This window comes from Grammomys surdaster, unplaced genomic scaffold (genome assembly GCF_004785775.1).
Source record: "Grammomys surdaster isolate TR1022 unplaced genomic scaffold, NIH_TR_1.0 141, whole genome shotgun sequence".
Lineage (NCBI taxonomy): Eukaryota > Metazoa > Chordata > Mammalia > Rodentia > Muridae > Grammomys > Grammomys surdaster.
This window is the reverse complement of record NW_021604599.1, coordinates 3994481-4020180: the sequence shown is the minus strand read 5'-3', so window position 1 is coordinate 4020180 and position 25700 is coordinate 3994481. Positions and strand designations below refer to the sequence as shown.

At 42.6% G+C, this 25700-nt stretch overlaps 1 protein-coding gene across 1 annotated transcript in view; it reads right to left on the bottom strand.

Moving 5' to 3' along the window:
• Glis3 (GLIS family zinc finger 3) overlaps positions 1-21572 on the bottom strand; it is a 398320-nt gene extending 376748 nt beyond the window's left edge. Inside the window, exon 1 of the mRNA XM_028764109.1 lies at positions 21151-21572. Coding sequence (XP_028619942.1) covers positions 21151-21529 — 379 coding nt within the window. The 5' untranslated portion in view covers positions 21530-21572. The remainder of the gene's footprint in view (positions 1-21150) is intronic.
• Positions 21573-25700: the final 4128 nt, after the last annotated feature.

The following is a 25700-nucleotide window of genomic DNA, read 5'->3' as shown; positions in this document are numbered from 1 at the left end:
ACTCTTGGGCTTCAAAAGCCCTAGCTATCTCTGTCTCTGATCAGCCCTCCTTCCCTGGTCTGTGCGAGTTCTGTGTGCCTCAGAACCCATAAGAATAGCTTCCCACTGCCATTTTTGACTAGCTTCAGGCCTCCCCAAGGTTTAAACCTCAGCCCTGCCTATTTCCCCTGATTCACTGTTTCCCTCTGCTGGCATAAGTCAATCCCAAACCTGCTGTTCTATGGGAGTGTATCCTCAGAGATCTAAGGACACCACCTCTTTGTTTGCAATGATCTTTGCAAAGAAAAAGATAAGCTTAAAGATGGTCATCTCAAGGTAAAAGAGTGCAGAGGGTAAAAAGTCATATTTCTTAATTATTAAAATTATGAATTTAATTATAATATAAAAGAGATTAGTGTATATCATTGAAGGGAAATAGTATAATTTTAAGAGTATGATGTATACATACATGTCTGTTTATATGTATCGACATTCTCCTACCTGTCTTATCAAATCAAATGTCCTTGTTTGAGGGTTTAACAGACTCTCCCTGAAACCCAACCACAGACCCCAGGGGGCATTAAAGAACTCCTCTACCAACAACTACTTCTTAAAATTAGGGGCAAAACTGAGTACTGCCACCATTTTAATTTAGCATTCTTTGGGAGCTGAAGACAACTCAGTAAGGATGAAACAAAGGTTTTAAATATTAAAGGATAAGTAACAGCGGTACCATTCCTCATACAGTATGATCCTATGCCGAAAAACCCCAGACCATAAACTAAGAAGCTAAATCAAGAGGATGCAGTATGACTAGCTCGCATTCTACTAAATATGTTTATTATATGATTAATAAAGCTGATAATCTGAAGCTATTTGGAAACAAAGTACAGGGCCACCCCAGGATGACATTACTTTCATTCTTTTCCTTTCTTTTTGACCCAAGCAACATTCCACATTCCACATTCCTAATGCATGGGAGTCATTTAACCTCTGAACTGTTCCAATCCTGTTTCCAAACAGTCCTTCAGATTTGCTACAGCAAAGAAACCCCAGGAGTTAACCATCGAGCCGGAGCATCAGTGGACCCTGTGGGGTTTACCATCCTGACTCTGCAGGAGCTCTCTCAACCAACATTCCAGGCACTTCTTAAACACTGATGAAGACCCAGCCACTTAGATCTGTTTGCTAAGAGGGGACAGAAGAATGATGTCCTGAGTCATACACAAAGCTCAGAACTGAGACTACCAAGAACTTTAAATGTCCCTGAGATGTAAGGGTTTTAAATACTAGCTTTGGGAAAGAGTTCTCTGCAGAATCAGCAGTCTGCAGTCCCCTGCCCCTGGAGGCAGTTCCCTGCCACTATCTTCTTCACTTACAGAGAACGGACTGCAGGTACTCTTCACGGGCAACACTGAGAGTCATCTAATTTCAACTACCCTTCTCAAAGGAGAAAAAGCAGACAAGTCAGGAGGCAGAAGACCAAGATGGGAGAGGAATTGAGGTTGGCCACATCTCGTTTCTCGGTCCCTAGATGTGGACAACTGCCGACCCTCTACAGCCCTACTCCTTCATTCTCAAGGGAAACTTGGACCAAAGTCAAAAGGGGGTTTTTCAGTTCATGTGTTTAATGGTGTTATGCAAGAGTAAACCCAAGAACATAAGATGACACTTAACTAAGGCAAAGGAAACGGGCCTGCTCAAACTCACTTCCACACACAGACAGAAGGAGTGGAAGCCAGGGCAGGGGCAGACAGCAACTCCTATCACTGAGACATGCAAACTTGGAAAATAGATCTGATTGTCTGGCTTTTGAGCCTTTCTGGGATAAGATACTATTTTGTAATTTCAAGGATAAAGTCAACTTTTTTTTCTTTGCTATATAAACTAGGTTATAAAGAGAGGAACAGGCCTCCACAATTCAAAGGACTTATTTTAACTATTAACTGCTGAAATACTCTCATCAGAAGTGCTAGGTATAATCTGTGTAAATCCTGGCCCTCCAAGAAGAGGGGGGATTTAAGAACTGGAGGTGAAAATACTGAGGGAGAAATGGGAGTCAGGGGTCTGCATGGAAGAGCGAGACTTCAGGGTTTCTACTCTGTAGGCAAACCTCACACCCCTCAGCCATTTGAGGAGCCATTATAAGGCTGGCATTGAACTTTTATAGTGACTTTCCTTCCCAATCTTCTCATCAAACACCTGCCCCATTCCCTCGTCATTCCAGGAGCACAATCCTTGAGGAATATTTTCAGCTCATTAATTGCATGAAGGACCTCTTTCTCTACAGGCTGGCAACTGGAAGCTGCACTGTGCAGCATAGCACCACAACAGTCTGTGTAGCCATTGAGCAACAGTGATGTCTAACTTCAATACATCTACTAAAAAATTAAATTATATCTATGGTTCCCATTTATGGCCCTCACACCTCCACAGGACAGTGCTACAGACAGAGCCTATAGGCATTCCCTTGGAATGTGGCTATAGATAACACTACTCAAATAAAAGGTCATCAGCACATACCAGCCAACTGAAGAGTTTATGGCATTATGGAAAAGCAATTGAATGAGTCCTGTTTAAATTTACCCATGATAAAATTCATACACAGAGACCACCTGAACCCTGTTTAAGAGCTAAAAACAAAAGTATAAAGGCCTGACACACCACTCAGGTCTCGGAGGTCAATGTCTCCAATCCTCTGTGACTCTTTGCCTTTGGACAAAGTAGGATGTAGAACTTGAGGATTCCACCATGGTGGAAGCAGTGATCAGAGATGCAGGGATAAAGAGAGGGGGAAAAAGAAAAAGGAGTAACGAGATGGAGAAGTCAGAAGGGATGGTGACAGACCGAAGAGAGAGGTAGGAAGCAGTGTATGGTGGGATGGGAAAGAGCCAGCCAGATTTGCACAGCTCAGGCAAGTCCCAAGGCAATACTGAGAAGGCCAGAATGGAGATTCAATTCAGCCTCACTGAGAACCAAGGGTACCTCAGAGCAAACCAGACCCCGAGCGGCCTGTAGCATACCTCTGGGCATTCAGATGAAGACCCACTCAGTATGTGGCTCGCTCACTTCTCTGACTTTTGTCTTTGTCAGTAGCCACAGCCTCCAGTTTAAGCGTAATTCCAAGTTCAGAGAATCTTAAACATGACTCCCCCCCACCCAAACCAAGGCAAATGGGCCCCATCTCACTTGTCATTTGTTCTAAAAAAATCATATTCTACTTAGTTATAGATGCAGATTTATTTTCATTTATAAGGCCAAATACACTCTATAACAACTGGTATATCCCAGAGCAGCATCTCCCAAGAGCTTGTTCTCAAAACACCCGTGTGACTGAGTTGTCCAGCACTCAGAACACACTCTCACAGGGATAAAACCAACCATGAATGAACTAACAACATGAAATACTATGGCCTGCCTCCTTTTCCTTGTATCTGAACTAGACAGTAGAGTCCTATCCTGGGAGCTGTGGTGTGGTGTTGCAGGGAGAGAAAGAGGAAAGGCAGACAGAAAGCCCTCTAACTCCTGGGGGAGGAAATAGGTAAAAGTAAGTAGGTAAGCCATTTATTCATGAGCAGGAGCTGCTGGGAAGTAGAGGCTACATCAGAAAAATGCTCACTGGCTAGAGAGATGGCTCAGTGGTTAAGAGCACTGACTGCTCTTCCAGAGGTCCTGAGTTCAATTCCCAGCAACTACATGGTGGCTCACAACCATCTGCAATGCGATCAGACGCCCTCTTCTGGTGTGTCTGAAGACAACTACAGTGTACTAATATATATAAAATAAATAAATAAATCTTAAAAATACACATACACATAAAAAGAAAAATGCTCACTGGAGAGAAACTACATTACCAATAATTCACCTAGTCAATGAAGACTTGAGTGACAGGCAGCTGAGAGACCCAGGCAGTAAGCAGCTCAAGCTTTGGGGCAGCATGGGCCCCTCCTCTCCCTTTTCTTCTTAGGGGCTTAAGGTGCTACAGCAGAGGCTTGCAATTTTCTCAACTATGATATGATGGTGTCATCATGTCAGTACATTTTCTCTACTTCTAGGGCATGGAAAATACCTAACAATTCCATGTGTTCAATAGTTAGGACCAAATAATTTGGTAAATATTTATGTCCCAACAATTTGATAGTCACCTGGGAAGAAAAACGATATAAATTGTTGGGACAGTAAAGCTGTATTTCATTCTTAAATAAGCACAATTTTCATAAAATATGATACTCCTAGGTACAGTACAGTTTCTCAGAGGTAGGATTTAGGTTTGATTCTGGCACCCTATTTTTTGTCCCACATTTTTTAAAAAACACAGTACTGGGTTTCTTAGTACAGCAAATCCCCAAAGCTCAGCTTTGGAAAGATGTGACATCACTGAAAGGCATGTGGTATGATCTCACACTGCAACTATGAACTACCTTAACCCAGCAGTTCCACAGCGGCTGACAAACCCCAGGTATCTGTGTGTTTGCTTCCAAAAAAAGAAAATTACAATAGCCCAGTCACCCTGTGAATTCACAGGGACACCCAAGGGCACCCCAAACAACTGTGTGGGAACCGTAAGACTAGAGTCTTCTCAACACCACCTTAAGACTCTTCTTGCTAATTTACAACTTGAAGCACACAGCTAACCAGGCCCTAGGCTGGGTCCTGAAGTAAACAGCCCCTGCCTACTGCAAGAGAACTTTCTAGGATTCGGAGAAGCCTGTAGGAAGTGACACATTATGGGATGGCTGACTGATACTCTGCAGCTCCAAGACAGGAAAAAGGAGCATGTGTTGCCACTTCCTGTGCTCATCCACCTTGTGCTGTGCCATAGAACACCTTTCTTTTTCAGACTGGTCATATTTCGTCTCTTCCCCCAACTCCTTCCAGATCCTCCCTACTTCCTTACCTAGCCAACTCATGATGTCTTCTCTCTCAAAACAAGCAAAATCTTTTCTAGAAAAATTAACAAAGACAAAAATAATAATAGTAAAATTAAAAAGCCCACGGAAAGAACATGGAGTTCATTTTGTGTTAGCCACCTCCTCCTGGGTATGAAGCCTACCTTGGAGGTGGTTGTTATACTCAGTGACACTTCATTGGAAAAAACTGATTTTCCCTCCCCCAGCCAGAATCAATTTCAATTAGCTTCTAGGTGGGGTGGGACTCTGCTTCCACATCCCTTTCTCAGTGCTGGGATTTTTGTCTGGTTTGAACGTGTGCAGCTCTTGTGCATGCAAGGATGGTCTCTGTGAATCTCACTGTGTCTAAAAGATCCCTGCAGGCGCTTCTGGCTTTTATAATCTTTCTGTCTCCTCTGCCATGTGGCCCTAAGCCTTAAGAGGTTTGATGAAGACATATAACAATCAAAACACTAAATATTCAGAGCAAACAAAGGATATTAAAAGTTGTAAAAGAAAAGAAAACAAGGCATATATAAATGCATGTCCTTGAAACTAACACCCGAGTTTTTAGTGGACACTCTGAAAGCTTCTAGCACCTAGACAGATATTCTACAAGCTTTGAGAGACTCCAATGCCAACCCAGACTACTATATCAGCAAAACTGTCCATCACAAATGACAGAGAAAGAAACACATTCCACAATAGGAACAAATATTAAGTAATCTAGCTCTACAGAAGGCACTAAGGAAGGAAAACGCCAATCTACAGAGAGGGTTAGCTACAGCCCAGGAGAACCTGAAACTAGACACAACACTATTGTAAGTGGTGATGCATAATACAGGGAGCATTAGCTGTCATTTGAGATTGTTCTGAATCTGTCCCAGATCACTAACAGAGAGGGCTAAGTCAGGTACATAGTCACTTGACTTTTCTCCCTGTTGAGAATAAAAATCAAATTCTAAGACAAAGATTTCACTGACATAAAACAAAAGGTAGAAAGGTTTGTCAGTTCACCCATTCACAAATTTATCCCTCCGTTCATTCAGTCATCCAACCATCATCTGCCCATGTGTGCATTCATTATCCCAGTCCCTCTACAGACTCTAAGATTTTACCATGTTTGAAACACTCAACATCATGGAAATGAAGTGTACAAGCCAGATACAGCCTGCCATTTGTTCTCTTCTCCAAGGCAACAGCAACCTCCCTTTGGCCCAATCCAATATGGAATTTCCTGGTTCCATCTAGTCTAACCTCATACCACCACGTGAGCTAGCCAATCACACTCCCCTTCTTGAATGGCTTTGTTGGCATGGCTTCCACAGTTCCCTCTACCCTGGATATCCTCCTACCTCACTGGTTACAGCTGCTTAGGTTCTTCCCAGCATTATACACTGATTTCCCCCAAGGCTTGGGTCTTGGCCAGCTTCTCCATCCTCATCATCCTTGGCCAGAGTTTAGTAGCCCCATGATACCATATATCCTCTTTGCTGTTAACACTTACATCTTGATCCCTGGCTCACAGTCTACTCCAGACCTCCAGCCTTTCATATCCAACTGTATATGCAAACAGTCCCATGTGAGAACCTGAGAGGTGCCCCAAATATGTGCAAAACAGAAATCTGATCTCCTACCCATTCTTACTGCTGAACAAGGAACCCTCAGCAATCCCTACTGAACGAACTAACACCAATCTAAATGTCTTACCATTCCCAAGTCACTGCCCATTTCAGCAGGGAGATTACACTAGCCGAACCCATCTTTCCTGTGGCCATTCTTCTCTCTAAACAGAGAGTTCTCAGCACAGGACACAAACAGCACACATCCTCTTCAGAAGTGTAAATTATGCCATCTGGATCCATTATGTAAAACCTTTTAAATACATTTCTATGACACTTAAAATCTCTGACCTTCCCACCTGAATGTCCAAGGACATATGGAATCTCAGGTTATCTGAACCAATAACCTATGTGCCTGCTTTCTCTCTTAATCAGGATTTCCAGTGTCTCACTGCTCACTTGACTCAGAGAAGCCCAACCCCCTCTAAAATATTCAAAATTGCTTTTGTTCCTCCTATAATACTAGTCCATGAGTACATCTCAGGAGCTCTCTAGTGACTGCTAACTCTAGTGGGATGTGGGATGAATGTCATCACTTTGCCTTAGACATGGAAGCACACAGTTCATGGGCTCTTAGCCCTTTACTTAAAGGAGCAACTGCAACAAGAAAAGGAGATGAGGCTGGCATCCTCCACGTTACCTCCAACTTGGCAAGTCCATAAAATAAGTGAGAATAAAAGAGAGGTGGTAAAGGAATAGAAGATACCCCTCAAGTCTGACCTTTAGTGGAAAAAGAGGAAAATCTTCAATCCAACATGCAGATGGGGCATCAACCATGGACTCTTACAAGAAACTAGAGTAATCAGGAAACACTCGGGAATCTAATTGCTAAAATTAGGGAAGACTTTTAAATAAGCAATAAAGAGCCAGCCAAGGCCTGGCTAGTGAGCCTGTGGTACATGGGAGGAGATAGGATCAATCAGAAAACTGAGTAATGTAACTTCCCATCCCTCCAGAAGGCAAAGGCTTCATAACCTGAGACAATATGAGCGAACTCAGTCCTGACTGACTGTCTTACCAAAGCCGTTAGGATCACTTGGTTTCATCCATCTGAAATCCTCATAAATTCCCTGGACTGGAAAGCAATAGAGGAGGGACGAGGGCTAAGGAGCTAGGAATAAAAGAAGCTGCATTTGCACCCCAGTTCACCCAGCCAAGCAGACCTGTGTTCTCTGAGGAGATTAAGAAAAGGCTAATCCAGCAGGGACCTCAAGGCTGCTGTGGGCCTATAATCCATTAGTGGGGAAAGTCTTTGAAAAGTAGGAAAGGCTTTGGCATGGCCCAGCATGTAAAGAGTTCATAAAACGAGGGAGCAAAGCAGAGGAGACAGTGAAAACGTAAAGATGGGAAGACATCTTTCTGGGTTACGTAAGATAAACATGGCTGCATTCATGTAGAGCTGGAGTTCTTAAGGAAGTAACGGAGAGAAAGCCAAATTGTGTGCTAAGGAGCCTTGGGGGAGGGGGGCTTCAAAACTGGAGGAGCAGTTCCCAGAAGACATCTGTGCTAGAACAACACAGGGAAAGACAAGCTATCCCAGGGGTGGGCAATTATTTCCTTGTCTAAGGAGGGTACACTTCCCTACAGCTAATGTTATACTAGGGGTAAATATGGCTTACCCAATCAAGAACTCCCCCAACAACTAGGTATGGTGGATGGAGAGGCAATATCTATAGCTATACCCAGAGTGCCAGCCCAGGGCAACCCTGACCCAGAGACCCAGCAGGTGCATCTGGGGAAAGCAGAACCTTGTTGTCCCTTAGACCTGAGTAGAGATATGAGCAAGTTGAGTCAGGCTCACTGTCTTGGCTACGTTTGCTGTTGCTATGATTAAACACCAGGACCAAAAGCAACTTGGAGATCCATGCAACAGTTCATCATCAAAAGCACTGAGGGCAGGAACTCATGGAGTCAGGAGATGATACAGAGGCCATGTAGGAGTGATGCTTACTGGCTAACTTCCCAGGGCTTGCTCAGGCTGCTTTCTTAGAGAACCCAAGACCACCTGCCCAAGAGTGGCACCACCTACAATGGGCTGGGACCTCCTCCATGAGTCATTAACTGAGAAAATGCCCCCACAGGCTTGCCTACAGCCTGATCATATGTAGATATTTTCTCAATCGAGGCTACTTCCTCCCTGATGGCTCTAACTTGTGTCAAGTTGACATAAAAACCAGCCAATACACCCACTAAGTTTATCAGGTGTAGAGAAATGTAGGGAGGCTCTGTTGAAGAGCTCCAGGATAAGGAAATGGCCCAGAGAGAATGACTAAGGATTACAGGGAGCTAATTTAAGTTAGCACCTCCTGGCCATGATGGGTACTGAACCTTGATCTATGGAAAGAGCAATTGATACCAACGGGCAGAACCTTTCCGTGAAATACCAGACCCATTGCTTGTGCTCCAACTTTAGTGTCCTCTTAATGGTAAAACTATAGGGTCACCTGACCCTTGCTCAGAACCTCAATGATGCTTCACTGAGGTGATGTTTGTCACCTATGGGATGGTGGTTCTGGATGCTATTTGTCCTCCCTATGCTCTAGAAAGGCTTTGCAGACTTGGAAAGCCATTAGAGAGACAACCAAGTACAATGGCACTTCCACCTACCTTACCACCTTACCAAGGCTGGGTTAACTGGAAGGAAAAAAAAATAAATTTCCTAAAGGTACCCTTCATAAGGTGAAAAGGACACCCAGTGTCAGGGGTGGGCTACCCTTCTGTGAATCGTTGGCCAGGGAAGCACCTAGGCCTCACAAAATCATAAAAGCTATTGCTACTGCTGTTAGTCGTATGCCAGGACTAGACAGTCATACTCTATTGCTGAAGACACCACACATACACATGCTCTGACTGTGGGACACAGGGAAAATAAGTTAGGACTGGTCAGAGGGGGCCATGCAGGCTGCTGGTGGAGAACTGTCACCAACATCCCTTCCTGGCTATGGACCCTGTGTACTAAAACACCAACATTTCAGGCATGATGTGCCTGCTTGTGCAGTAGTGGCTCAGCTAGCATGGTTAAGACCAACAGCCTCCTAAATGAATTTAAGGCACACCACACAGAAGGGAACCCAAGCCTAGTACCATAACCCAGAACAAAAACCTGTAGCTGGGGAGGTCAGAAGTCCCAACAGAGAAACAACTTGTATGATTGCCCTAGATGGGTACGGTGTGCCTCTTAAAGTCCCCTTTAAACATTCTGTGTCTACCCATAGATCACTGTTGTCAGTCTCTACTCGTAACCTCTGGTGAAGAAGCTCTAACAGGTGACTTAACTGTTGCAGCATGATGGCCTATTTCTTAGCCATAGGTGGACTTCTACAGGAATAGAGCGTTGAGTAATAGTCTCATTGAAGATTAAAATATTCCATCCTGAAGGGGAGTTCTTTAAGCAGGGATATTCAACATCATCATCATCAACAACAACAACAACATGGCTTCAAGAGCTCCATGAAACTGACCAGATCCACTATGCCCCTCCTTGCCTGGAACAGTAAGCAAAGCCAAGCTTCAAAGAAGGCTCTCTAACAAGAAGAGTTTCCTAGAAGCAGTTTATACCAATGAGACGCCTGGAAGGACAAGTCTCCAACTTGATGAGCTGCCAGCAGGCTGTGTAGTGTCCTCTAGGTTTCCCAACTTTTGTGAACTGTCACTCATGCTGGTGAGCTGGCCATGGTGAGCAAACTGCCTTTGAGTCATTTCTGCTCCTCTGGGTATCCCCTCACCCCAATAAAATTCGCTGGTTTGCCAAGTTGAACTTTGGTGGTATCCAGACTTTGGTTGGTCATGGGTTTCTTACCTGGGGTGAATAGATGTGTATCTTCTCCCCCAGGAAATGTTTGTCACAGAACACATGCACAAAATGTGCACATGTGCACATGCATGCACAAACACACACACACATACACACACGATATTGCTTAATGGCTAAAGGTATGTATGTACTCTAGAGCTGACTGATAGGCTTGAGTCCTGGTCCTTCGACTTCCTAGCTACATGTGAATGAATAAATGGTACAAGATCTTAGTTTCCTAAGCTATAAAACATGAAGAACAACAATAACAATGAGCCCAATGGTCCTCACCTCACTGAGTTTTGACGCAGCTCAGATGTAATAACATAAAGTATCTCGAATTTATAGCAACATGTGCCATATTATGTTATGTATTAACTACCATTATCCTTTAAAATCTGATTAAAAACTACAAAGACAGCATGAAAAGGAAGCTGTGCTCTTGTTTTGCTTTATTTCTTTGAGCTTGTTCCAAACACTTCAAACATTTCTGAGAGGAACCCCATAACGTAGTTCAACGATTTCACCCAGGCCTAGCACTCTATCACGCCGTTCAGCTTAAGAACCAGAACAAAAAGTGAGACCAAGTCCCACAGAGCCCTGACTGACTCCTTTTCTGAGTGCAGTTATTGATTAACAACTATATAGAATATCCCAGGTCTGGCAGTCATGCTCACAGATAATAGAAGCCCATAATTACTATTTTGATTCTAGAAAAGTAACCAGATAGACAATTCATTCCAGTTCTCAGCAGTACCATGACCAGCTGGATCATGTCTTGAAGATTCTAGATTCTGGTAACTGGTACCCTCTCCCCTTCCAGCCTCCAGCCCTAGGGTGGCAATGCTTCCTGCCATTATAGTATATGCCCTAATCTGAGAGCTAACCTATGCTTTTTCAGACATTCATTAACTGTTTCAGAAACTTCTAGGGTTATTTTGTCTGTAATAAAATAACTATAGTGAGGTTCTCCTTGGTGTCCTGAAAACACCCCAGGACTTCTTCTGAGCTTTCCCACACTACACAAAGTCAGCCACTTCTACTAAAATTGACAGAGAAGACAACTCCAAACCTTTACGTGAAGCATGCTCAAATAAAATGTATTTGAGTCAGTCAAGGGGATACTTTCCTAATGTCTGCTTTCATTCTTCTACCTCAGACATGAGGTGGCCTCTTAGCAGGCTGCTGGTGCAGCAATGCCCACACATACAAAGTACTGTCTACAACTAGAGCACAACAGAGCCTGCCCCCAGCCCTTCAAGTCTGGTCTGTATTTGGATCCTTAGTCCATGTTTTAATGACTCATATTTATGCTAAATTATCTACAAAGTTATAATGGCAATCAAGGGAAAACTCATCACTGCTTTCATAGAAATATGCTACCATTTCTACTCCATATTGTTGAAAGCAAACACGATATCTGAGTGATAAGTAAACTTACGTGGATTAGCAGAATTTCAGCTAATTCCACTTTTAGATAAAGCTTGTCTGATGCTTCTTTCAATGTTTAAGTGCAGTTACAATGAAACACTTTCATATTATAGCAGTATTTTTTTATCAAAAGTTGTGTTGCTTTTGTAGCCCTCTTATATTTTAGTTAAAATATTATATTGTCTTAGTTATAAATAGTAAGTATATACTACTATTGATTTTCTTTAAGAATCATGGAAAATCCTGAGGTTGTGAAACGAATCCTGAGATGCAAGACAAGGATACTCTGACAGTGCATTACAGGGCCAGGCAACAAACATGCCAAAGGCTCTTGGTGAATGTTTAAAAAAATTAGTTCTCTTTAATTCCCTACATTGTATTTTGATCACACCACCTTCCTCCCCCAACTCTTTCCAGATCAACTCCCGATACCCTCCAGCCCGGATACCTATCCACCCAACATTTCTACTTCCCAAACGTCCTTGGATGTGTGGCCTTCCACTGGAGCATGGTCTATTTAAATTCCCCCTCTAGGCAAAAGTACTCCATCAGTGGTTCCCAAGGCTCATGGTAGGTGCCTAAACACATTGGAGGAACAAATCCTGGAGTAAGACAAACTTACTTGCAGAAAAAATCAGCTCGGACTCTTATCCCCATGTAAACGAACTCAGGTGAGAAGTCGGACCTTCCTCAACAGTGCCTTCTGTACTTACAAACTGAAGTTAAACGAGAGACCTGACACACTGGCTCTGCCCAGTCTCAATGTCTGGCATATTGTAGGTCTTCCACAAACGCCAATAACTGTTTTCTTTCTAGAGTTTGCCTAATTCTCTGTTGCCTGTTAAGAGGGGAAAACCCATGTAATTCTGACAGCAAACAGCCTTTAAAAGCATGCTCCCCTCCTGTTTCAGTTTGCTGTCCTATAGTACTGCAAGGGAGAAAGTTATTCACAGAATACACTGTATTCTTTTAAACATGGAATGCTACAGGTCTGCCTGACAAAGCACTTTTATGAACTGGAACAAATCGTACCTGCCATTCAGTAATACTTGGAAACTCATCATCAATTTGATTTACACCCAGCATCAATAAATCACACAAAGTAGGCCCTGTGCAGCCCAGGGAGTAAACAAAAGTAAACATTGTGCTTCACCTGCCTTGTTGGCCAGACGAAATGCAAACTCCGGCCACCTCAACTGGAATAATGCCTTTGGTCTCTGGTCGATTTGGTTATTTTTGGAGCCTTTTATGGAATATTAACTTTATTTGCTCTAATTCTACAGGAAGCCACACTGGAAGTGCAAGGAAATACAATGATTAAAAAGCAGAAGTGAAGAAAAGGGTGATCCAAGTGTTTTGCTCTTTTTAACTGTATTTTTCCCAAACAAGAGGGGGTCCCCCCATATTGCTACTCCCAGTCTGTCTCCAGCATGGCTGCATTCTACTCAGCAGCCCTGTGAGGGTCGGAGACAAGGTAACAGTTTGTTTGTGTTGTCTGTTGTTTTTCAAAATAAAGTGGAGGTATACTACCACAGAGGAGTAACATTTTAAATCAGTGGCAATCTTGTAAACTGAATGTGTGATGGCCCGGGAGGAGAAAACAAGAAGCTAGCTGACCCACCCAGGAATCAACCCCTAACCTCAACTCCAGGCTCCAACCAATGAAACAAGCCAATGAGCACTTAAAAAATAAAAATAAAAGCAAACCTTGGTGTGTTATTTAACGTACAGTAAGTGTTGGCCCTCCCAGGTCCACAGAATACATTATCTTTCCTGAACTAGGTCTTTACAGAGACACCAGCCTTAAGTGACACAAAGGAGTTTTAAAAATCCCAATTAGTTTGCTTTCCTCTGTTGATATTATTCTGTTTTCCTCTAACCAACAATAATGAATAACCCACAGATGCTAATGAATAACTAACTCCTTTTGTCTCCAAGGACAGCCGAGCCCAACAAGAAATGTCAGAGGGCCTGAGGTAAAATCAAAACCTTTATAATGAAAATCTTCCCAATTATACAGTCCTCTGGGTACTACACTTGCAGAACTGTCTTAAATATTTAAATAGTCATGTCAAATGTGCTTAAAGTGGGGATCATAAAACTGATTTCCCTGATGCTTTGAAAAATGAGTTTCTACAAGTCTAATTACAGTGAGTTCGGCTGGACCAGGAAGCAAGGATATGCTATCGCTAGTGCAAAGTCACAAGCCCACAGTCACAAACCCTTGCCAGGTTAACAAGTGCCCTACACACAATGCCTCCCTCATACGCTGGCCCCTGAGGCTCAGAAGAAGGAATGCTCATCCCCACATATTAAAAACTGACCTTGTGTCTACTACTTCAGAAATGTTAAGCTAAAACCAGCCCCCTCCCCTACTGTAAGTCAGAAAGGCTAAAAAGGCCCTGACTCAAGCTCTCTCTGGCCTACAACGAAGAACACAGTGGTGTGTTTGAATGGCAGTTCTTTTTCCAATGCATCCCCTGACTCTATCCATGGGCAGAGCTTAGAAGTTATGGCATCTCAGAGGTGGGAAGGATGGCCTTTTACACGGCTCTCCAAACATCTCCCACTAAAAGGGACTTGAGATTTGGGTGAAAGTGGGTGATTTCAGGTCTAGGGCAGGGAAGTACCAGTAAGAGGCAAAAACATCTTGTTACATCTGAAAACAGGAAGCATTTAATGGGAACATGGTTAAAGGACACAGGAACTGACCTCAAGAGGGTTCCTTTGGCCATATTTGGGTTAATTCGAGCATCAGAAAGAATTATGACAGGAATGAGTCACAGAGAACCGTTTTTTGAAGAGGCCCTGAGTGAGTCTCCCGTGATTTGAAAGAGACGAGGGAGACTCCTTCAGCAGCTGTGGTCTGAATCCAAAATGCCCCCACACACTGTGTATCTGCACGTTTGCCCTCACTAGAGGCGTTCTTTTGGGAGGCAGTAGAATCCAGGACATGTTCTCAGGCTGGCACACACAGGCCACAAAGGGCAGGCTGGGAATGCTATACCCACCTCTAAACTCTGAACACGAAGTGTCTCTCACTCTGGCTACTATGCAAGGAACCGATTGCTCCTACACATGACCAAGCTGATACCCTCCATCATGCCGCTCTATGCTAGACAGAGTCCAGGGCACTGTGAGCAGAAACAAGTCCTTCCTCTTTTAGGTCCATGATCAAGTATCTTGTCACTGTAAAACACTGGCTGATAACCACACAAGGTCTGAAAAAGCCAGAAACCACCATCATATTCAACCAGGAAAACCTGACTTAGACCCAGACCAGAGGGGAAGCTGTAAGAAGCTAACGAATGTGACATCACCGACAAATTTTGACAGGAAACATGTCCTCAGTGCAGTGATCTGCTGACAAGCTCATGTCTACCCACAAATTACCTATTCCATATTCTTCTTTTTAATGGGTGTGTGCACGTGTGCACACATGGGAAAGTGTGCACTCATGCATGTGGTGTGCAGTCCGAAGGTTAACACTGGATGGTATCCTCTATCCTTCTCCACCGTATTTCTGAGACAGGTCTTTCTGATCCTCAGGCTCACCATTTCAGCTGGAGTGGCTTCCAGGGAGCTCAGGAGAATCCTCCTGTGTCTGCTCTGGCACATTATAATTATAAAAGCACACAACAGTGCTTTTACAAGGGTTCTGGGAGTCCAGACTCAAGTCTTGAATGCACAGCAAGCAGTGAGCCATCCCTCCAGTCCCTTTCAGCCTATATTCTAACCTGAATTAGCTCAACTTCCCTGACTATTAGTTGCCAAGCAGCCTGAGCAATAGGACAGCTCACCTGAACCAGACACAGACAGACAGACAGACAGACAGACAGACGCACGCACGCACGCACACACACACACACACACACACACACACACACAAGCATAAAGGGGAAAGAAAAGAGGAGGTCTAGAAAAAGAACCTGAAATACTGCAATAGCCACATATAATACGCTTGAACCTGATTAGAGCTGTCTAAATTAAAAACTAATGAGAGAGGGCACTGGATCATAAGTGGAGAGAGAAAATAATTTAATTTTTGAATAAAATATAAAACAATAATGCAAAATTAATTTCATCATGGACTGCATATTAAGATATAATTATATATAAGTGATATTGTTGTGTCTGAGTTAACTTCCCGGTTATGATGAACATGCATTTGTGTATATAAATGAAGAAGGCCAACTTGAAGATAAATGTGACTTTTTTGAGTGGTTCAATGTACTTGATACAGATAAATGTGTCAAAATGCTGAGAAGTCAAATCTATTCATCTATGTGTAGTGGCACATGTCTATAGGCTCAGCACTTTGGGGATACTGAGGTAGGAGGATCACTAAATTCAAGGCCTGTCTACATACTGAGTTCCAAGCCATTCAGGATTACATAGGAAAACCTTGTCTCAGAAAAACATTAATCAACTAGTTATTTAATTATAATAGAACTCAGTACAAAATAATGTAAAGCAAAAAAGGAAAAAAGACAGAGAAAGAAAGCAAACAACACCACACACACACACACACACACAAAGACCAAAAACACTGAGACCAAATAATGAATTTTGATCATTAAGAAGTAGCTTATTAAAAGACTAGTTAGTTTAAGTAGGGATGACCGGATGGGGCTCCCAAGAAACTGTTTAAAAAGGAAATATGAGGGAAATAGTCTTTTTTTTCTTTCTGTCTTTTATCCTTCCTTCCCCCTCTTCTCAGAAGGCAAACTCTAGTCAGAGCTGGACTGAGGCAGCTACTGTGCAGCCAAGAGGAACACTCCACAGTCTCAGGCCTGACAGTGCAGACTGTACAGCACAGCCAACGCTGACCCAGCCATAAGAAAAACAACCTCATGACAGGCCCTGGGCACTTGAAGATGTGGCCAGCTGAGCGTCTCTTATGTTTTTACGGTGGCCTCGGGCCCACAGAAACACCTAACAGCCACGTTTATTAAGGAGTTAGGTGTAAACACTTAACAGCATTTATATACTAGCAACTGATTAGCTGCTTTAAAATGTAATATTCATAAATTAAAAGAAAAATGGCATACCTGTTTGACTCTTAAATAAGTACCATTTTAGGAGGGATGTACCCCCTCTACCAGTTCTCAAACCTTAGGACAAGGCAGATGCTTCCATGCTCACTGAGTGCTCACATCTACTCATTTCCTGAAGTTGTAGTAAAACAGCCTAGGGTGGTGACTGATGCCTGTAGTCTTGGCATTCAGAAGGCAGAGACAGGGGTAACCATCCCAAGTTCAAGGCTATCCTGGGCTATAAAGTGAGTCCCAGGTCAGTCATTTGAGACTCTCTCGAAGAAAACCCCAACATGTTAAATAATTAAATACTTTTTTAAATGAAAGAAAAAATAGCCACCAAATGCCAAAACTTTCTCACCTCTAACCAAATGTCTGTACCCACTGAGTACCAGCTTCTCGTTCCTGTTGCCCATGTTCTTAGCAACCTTCACTGCCCCACAAACTTGAAGATTCCAAGAACTTACACAACAGGACTCACATAATGCATATTCTTTGAAGCCGATATAGTTCACTTAGCACAGTTTACTCAATGCTTACATGTTAGTAGATATGTTGGAATTTCCTTCCTTTTCAAGTTGCCTCTCCATGTACCTTCACCATACGTGTAAGAATTCATCTTGTGATAGACACTTGTATATCTACCTTCTATAGTGAATAATGCTTTCAGGAACCGGAATAAAAAGTGTTTGCTGAAATAGTAGCTTTGCAAAGACCACCAAAAGGAACAGAATGAAATTTACCATGGAAAGTGATCATCTCTGCTAGCGAGAGACATTTAAACCTGGTAAGCAAAGAATGCTCTGTGCTTCTCTGATTCCTTCAAAATTTAAAGTTCCCTAGGACTATCTAAGTTCACTGTGGCATGCCAGTGACCTCATGGTATCATTTGGAACTCACACCATAGGATGCTGAAGCCATTGTTATCTGCGGTTTTAGGCTAGTAGAATATTATTGGTACTCTTTAACCAACAGAAGTAACATTCAAATCCATACTTCCTACCAGTCTTTCCTTGTAACAATCCTCAAGAGCTTAAACTCTCTGGATACAGTTCCGAGAGTCAGTACTCTCAGGACTCAGGAAAGACTCTTTCTTATTGCAGTGTAAACTGTGCAGTGCCACAATGCAATAAGGCTCTGCCTGTGGGTAATCTTGTGCCAATCTACCTAGACTACAAGGTGCTCAAACGTTTGGTAAGACATTATTCTCGGCTCATGTTGGGGTGTTTCTGGATGAGATTAACATGCACATCAGCAGGCTGGGGAAGGGGAGTGCCCTCCTTGGTAAGGAAAGACTTCCAATCTTCTGAGGGTCTGAGCAAAAGCCTGACCCTTCCCCCATATGAGGGGCAATCCTTTCCTGTCTGTTGCCTTTGAACTAACTGGAACACTAGTTTCTTTTCCTTGCCTTTGGCCTCACACTGAAACAGTGGCTCTTCCCGAGTCTGGACAAGAACTTGACCATCAGCTCTTCTGGCATCAGTTCCTCAGCTCAGACACAGCTACACCTCTTGGCGCATCACTCCAGACTCTTCATCTTGTGTGTGCTGTTGGCTCCTCTCCAGTGTCAGTTCTGATAAAACCTCTACACCTCCAAGCCACGTGGAGACAGGTAGAAATCTGCACCCCTCCAGGCTTGGATTGTACTGCTTCTCCCTACCCAAAACAAACGCTAGGAAGTTTCTCATGTGCACACACACATGCCCTGCTGGCTCATGCATGAACATAATCACTCTCTCGTGCGTACAACTGAGGACACTGCAAGGCCTCTCAAATGTGTGTGCTTAGATATCCTACTTTCCCCTAGATCCACCTCTCACCAGGGCAGGGAATCCTCTCACCACTGACAGATGGGGTTAGAGAGATGGCTCCGTTTTTAAAGTGATTGCTGTGCTAGTGTGGAGACTTAAGTTCGGATTCCCCAGCACCCTGGTAAACACCAGGAGTAGTGAGCCATGTCTCTAACTGCAGAGCTGGGGAAGCAAAGATGTGACGAGCCCTGGAAAGGGCTGAGCAGCTTTCTAGCCAAACAGTGAGCCCCAGCCTCAAGAAGAGACTCTGTCTTTTAAAAATAAAAGGAAGAAAGAGGTAAGTCAGAGAGGTGGCTGAAGAAGAGACCAACACTGACCTCTATTCTGCACATCTGTACACATCTGCCTGCACATGTACACACACACACTTTCACACACAAAGGCTGCCACACTATTCTGAGTGTGCACATCTCATAGAGCTCCCGGAGCTTCATTTCAAACTGCCCATGTATTTGTCTGAATCCTCAAAAAGCCTGAGGGGTGGACATCTTAATGGCAAGTCTTACAGAACAGTAGACCCTCGACATTATAGGTTCAATAATTATGTTCTGAGAAATGTTCAGATGGAGCTTACGCAATCCCGGACTGCTGGTTATTGGCTTAATTTATGAATTCCGACAAGATCTGCAGAAACAATTCCACCACCTCTGGCTTCACCAAGACCACTGATGGCATCCAAGATGCAGGGCTAAGAAGAATAACTTCAGATTGTCCCCAGCTTCTTATCTGTGAGAACTCAGTTGCGCTCCAAGCATGTTGACGGGAAGCCAGGCACTGTCTGCTAGTGAAGAGCCAACAAGCTTCAGGGGAAGAACTGCGAAGCAGCACTTGCTCTGTCTACATGCCTGACAAGATACACTGGCCCAATGACTCGCTCAGTTCAGCTAACGTAACCCAAGTTCCTGAAGCGCACTTCAAACCAGGGTCACGGAATTACGACTTCTTCTATCAAAGTAATATTAAGAGATTGAACTCTTTCTTAGTGTCGCCAAAGAGCTTGTTCTCTTTGGACCTCCATCAGTTAAATCACCATAGCACACACCCTGGACTGTGGCGAGCAATCTCTGAAGTCTATGTCCACACATGCTGCCTGGCACATACATGATATGAGAAACGCAGGTTACTAATATTATCATATTTCCACTGTCAGTCACATGGACATCTGTACCTATAAAAGGAAGCTGAGGCTCCCTCGTCAAGATGAGCCAAGAGGTGCCACTGGCACAGTGCCTCTAAAACCAAACATTGGAGTTTGGTAGGAAGAAACTCAGTATTCTACCTCATGGGCCCAATAGCCTAACGGTGGCAAACTATTCTAGAAAAGGCCCTCAGGCAAACTACTTGAACTTAAATACTAGTACCTCTAGGAAAGCAAACATCTCCAAACAGAACTTAGACTAAATATAAGTAACTAAGAAAAAAGAAAATAAGAGAGTAAAGGAGAAATATAAAAGCTACATATATGTTTACTTTGTGGGTTTTTTCTTTTTTGTCTCTTTATTTATGGTCGAACACTCCATACACTACACAGATACTAAAACAGATAAGCCTTTGGCTATATGTCTGCTATTATTCATCATTCGCCTTAACTAACAGGGTAAGTGGCCATTCAGAAGCATGCTACTAACTCTACTGCAGTATAAACACATTTAATACGAGCTGACAAGGTACCTAAGAATTATGCAGAGTGCCATTTTACATTAAAAGCTGCAGTTGTGTGGGCTATAGGCTCCTTTTCTTCCTAGCCTAAGCACACATGCCATCTGCAATGTACATCCATTAAGGCCACACAAATTAGCTGCTAGAGAAAAGATGTCATTCAAATAGTTTGTTAGTCCTCAACAACTACTCTTTAATTTGAAATATAAGGTAATCCAATCACTACTGAATTAAAAATACATGCTGTATTTCAAATTAACCACATTTTCTAGTCACTCGCCAATTTTAAGTATACATTTAAATACATGTCGCGGTCAGAGCTCACTGGTAGAGCAGCTGCCTAGCACGCTACTGTGAGCCCACGGTTTCAATGCCCAGTATATATAAATACTTATATATTTATATAAGTCATGCATTATTCCTGCTTGATCTCCCTCTTTGATTTCCCTCCTAAATTTTTCTTATCTCTATTTCCTGATTCCTCTTTTTATTGGATCTAAAATGTCTCCTTTGTGATCCTCTCCTCCTGAGAGCAGATTTCCTTCTAGTACTTCTAGTTCTGGTTAGGCCCTGTCCTCCTTTGCCTGTAGAATCCACCCCTGAACCCCCATAAGACAGGGCAGAGACACATGTATGCAGAAGACAGACTTTGCACCCAGCTCCTGCCCATCAGTCATCTCCCTCCTCCCTATTTCCCTTCTAAGGTGATCTGCTTCACCTTCCACTCTGCTTCAATTCCGAGGCACCACTCACTTGTACCTATCACTTACACACACATTCAAAAGTACGCGTCCTTCCCATGCACGAGACCGTGAACCTTGACCCTAATACTGAATTACATGTATTTTCTATAGAACTCACTGGCAGTCAGCAGACATGAAGCAGATGAAACGTTCCCATTTGGAAGAGATTCCAAAGTGACAATCCTACCTTTCTCAGGATTTGGAGAGAAGGGGTCTCCAAATTCTTGCTGTTTGGGTTTTATAATATGCGATGCTGCCATGACACCAGCCTGGAACTGAGGCTTTCCATTGGCCAATAATTGTCTCCTGGGGCTCAGGGCAGGCAGATGGATGGGGCTCGTGGCCATGTTGCTCTGAGGAGCCATCCCTGCTCCAGAGGACATCTTGAGGTGAAGACTATTACCAAGACTTCCAATGGTGGGGCTCGGTGTGCTGGCACAGGAAGAGGGACAGGGAGTGCCTGAGTGGGCTCTGATGGGAGGGATATGTTGACTGCCGAGTAGCCCAGGCCCCTGTGGGGTTCTTGATGTCCGGTGGAGATTCATGCCACATGACCTTCCATTCATTCTGAAAGCCCTGAGACCACGCTGATCAATATCCAATGGCACTATTGATTTTTTCAAGGCAAGGCAAGTAACTCATCCATAGGATAGGTGATAAGTCTGTTTAAAACAAAAACAAATGAAGGCATTGGAAATGGTAAAATTTGAAAATAGGATACAGTAATTTTTCAACTTGTATAGCATTTATCCTGGGACAGAAAGAAACAACAGCTGGCAAACTGGCTTCTTGTGTAGAACAAGATCATAAAACACACGGCTCCTTGGCAAGGACTCTTTGCTTCTGCATTCATGGGAGGCTTAGATAATGGATCACTGCATTGATCTCTGCCTTTCTCAATATGGTGCTCTTGGCAGGAACCACCAGTCCACTGATGACTGTTTGCAAATGAAACCTACTCTGTTTCCGAAGGGATCTGTCCATACTCTTCATGTTCACTGCAGTGTGCCTTTGGAAACTCAGAGAACCACCCTCTGAGCTGTGAGACTGAACTTTTGAAGTTCCCAGTGAACAATTGCAAAGCAAACATGATGTTCCTTCTAAGAGGAACATTTTCATAGTGCCCAGATTTGCAAAACTCTAGGCATGGGAATATTACTTTTCATATAACCTTATTTTTGAATAATTTCAGCAGCAGCAGGGCCTTAGATCCATATTGATCCTGAGTTATGGGAATAGAAACAGATCAATGCCACAATACTCTGCCTTCTATGTGAGCGTCTGGGAAAGGAGAACGCTATAAACAACACCTCCTGGAAAGCACAAGAGAAGGGAACTCTTAAAGGTAGGACACACAGTATGTTCACAAGAAGTCCTGCTATGTTGTCATATATACCATACTGTTGGAGACCCGCCAATGGGAGCTGGAAAAAAAATGTACTGACATTCCACAGAACGTCATTCTCTACTACTTCTATGTGGTGACATCAATGCTCCCTGGTTCAAAATCACTAAGGAAGGCTCTTCCCTCACTAATAGGTTACTCTATGGTATAGCTGCAAGGAGGTGGCCAGGTGTCAAGGTGCTGTCCCTACGATGTCTGAAACATCCATAAATCTGTCTTTTATAGAGACAAGATAGTCATGGGAAGCAGCCACAGCTGAACAAACACAGAAAATGAAGACTGAGAGTATAGGAGTAACATCCACACATCCTCAATCGGATGAGTCTTGGGAATCTTCCTGCTGTATGTTTGATTCACTTGGGGTCCCGAACAGATATGCTCAACTCAACTCCTACAGAAATGACTGCACCAATCATCATAGGAAGGCTACCAACGAAATAAAATGTTTTCAAGGAAACTGTTTCTTTCATCAGTTTAGGAAATAAAAAAATACTTCATTGCTTACTATGATTTCTATAAAAGTTGCCACTGGTGCCTATACTGAGACTCTTTGTCCTTTAAATACAAAGTTTGAAATGCACTCTTTATTTCTTTATTTTGCTGAAAAATCACTGAGAACTCTCTCTGGCATATAGCAACCCCCCTCCTCACTCTCCCACCACTGCAGGTCCCACAGAAAAGTAAGTAACCAAACCTGCATGAGTGGAGTTCCTTTACGATACACAAAGAAGAGCCTGCTATCAAACTGGCTCTAAGTCTGCTCTTCTTTGACAATGGAAAACTCCCTGCACATTGTCAACTGTATGTGTGTGGAGCTGGTCAATCTCTTCCTCTATTGATCTGGAGCAAGAGTTGAAACCATCATCCATTCGCCACTCATTCATGAAATAGTGGTTTCTGAGCAGTCTGAACTTTTGTAGGAAGCATCTATTCATTACCCATCAAAAGGTTAAAAAAAAAAGAAAGCAAATAATTATGCCATACTGGCAGTTTTTTGAAACTGAAGAATAGTCCAAAATGACTGGAGTCACTTAAACCACATCCAAGTGGCAAGTGTCAGCAGATTTGTTGACTGTGGTCATTTCTGTTTTGTTTTGTTAGAAAAGAGTCACTTTTACACCAGCATCATATACAAGCAGTTGTCATCAAAATCTGGATCAAAAACGCATCACTAAGTATTCCAACATTAGACTCCGTCATTAAGAAGAGTTGACAAGAAGGAAATTCGAAAAGCTAAGAGCATAATTAAGCATCAGGCACTCACACCTCCATGTACTACATGAATATTTATTTTGCTTTATTTGTTATAAATTGCATCTGTATTTGAAGCAGCCTTAGGCTTAAAGAAGAAAAAGAATATACTTAAAAGACAAAGAAGCAGCCAGAAAAATGAAGTGAACACCATTTCTATGTTAACACAAAACACCCATGAAATGGAAGAAAAGAAGCAAACCACGTGGGAAATACGCCTACAATTCCAGTTTTCACGTGAATTATATCAATAGATTTTCGAGCATTAGATACTAGTACATAGAAATCAACTTTGTTTACTCACAGTGTGATATTTTATATACTTCTGCACTAAGCCGTTGATCACAGTATCATGTCAAGACCACAGGGTAATAAAGGAGGAGTAAACCACTCAGCTTTAGGTAAGACTCAGGCTAAAGCATCAGTGAGGAACACTGGAGAAGTCAAAATGCTGAGGCCTGCTCTGGTAAGTCACAAGCTTCATAAACTAACAGTTCTCCATCCACAAAAGCCTGACCATAATCAATGTGGTCTCTTGACATTCTGGGTTACTACAGCAAATAAGGATTATTTTAAAACGCTCATTTACTGTAATAACAAACTGATATGAAGAATCCATTTTTTAGCAATTAAATCTAGAGGAACATTGTAGCTATAGAAGCAAAAGCAGTGGCCTCTACCAACACAACTCAAGAAACAATGGATTCGTGGGAGAAGACAATGGTGGGCAGAGGGCCCTCCCTTAACATCACACACAAAGACAGCACTAACCAGGAAAAAAGGAACAAAGCATTAAATGAATATTATAAGAAGATAAAACCACAGCTATAGTATCCTAAACCTAACCAGGAACATTCCTCGGAATGGACCTCTTTTCGACAAAGATGTATTTATTTATATTTTATATGTTTTCATGTTGTACTTGCACCATGCACCTGACTGGTGGCCACAGAGCACAGAAGAGTGTGTCAGATTCTCTGAAACTGAGTTACAGACAGCTGTGGGTCATATGGGTGCTGGGACCTGAACCTGGGTCTTCTCAGAAGTACCAGTGCTCTTAACCACTGAGCCTTCTCTCTAGTTCCCTTTTTTTATTTAAAAACTTTCACAGGCTTTTCCTATTGTCTTATGACCAAATATTCTACTCAAGACTACCAACAAAAAGTGAAAAATAATTTTTAAAGGAAAAGGCAAAGAGCATTCAGAAATATAAACTTCAAGTGGTTCATATCTGATGTTCTGCCATATTTAGATTTTTATGCCCCATTGGTTCTCACAATGAAAATGTTCAATTTGCTAATGAGTTACTAAATCTTTCCTTTTGACCACTTTCAAACTCTTAAAACACACTCCTATAATTCAGGTCAGAGAGGAAATGATTTAACCTCCAAGGAAACTAAGGTAGAAAACCATTTCATAATGCCACTCATTTTCTGGGAAAGTGTTAACTTTGATCAAAATATAAAATCCTGATTCCACCTTCTCCCCAGGGCTCCAGGCACTGTTCCTTATACACTAAGAGAGATTAAACAAATGAAACAATGTCCACTCATCCATTTAAGAAAATTCCAGAAACAACTTCCATAGTACCTAATTACGGCCAAAGGCCCTTTCTTAGTAAATATCATTAATAGACTCATCTAGAGTCATAATTCATCTGATGAGCCAGTTAATTATTAATTTTCATACATCATTTCATTTCCTTAGGCTAGATTTAGCCTTTGTTATATTTTCCACTCCTTATGCTGAAAGCATTTTTTATCCCAAACAAACAAAAAAATCCTGTTAACAAAGCACAGCATACTGGTCAGGGAGCAAACTGACCCTGGATATGATCATATTTACATGTATGTGTGCTCACATTTATGACATGTGCTCACCCCACGTACTTGTGTGTGCATGTGTACACTCAAGTTTGTGTGTGTATGCATGTGTGTGCGCATGTGTGTGTTTATATGTGTCTAAGCCATCTATGACATGCTAGTCTTTTCATTTTCCCTTTTTTGGGTTAATGATTGTATAATTTCATTAAGCTCTGTCATTTCAACCTCACTGCCTTTATCGTTTAATAGGCCCATTCT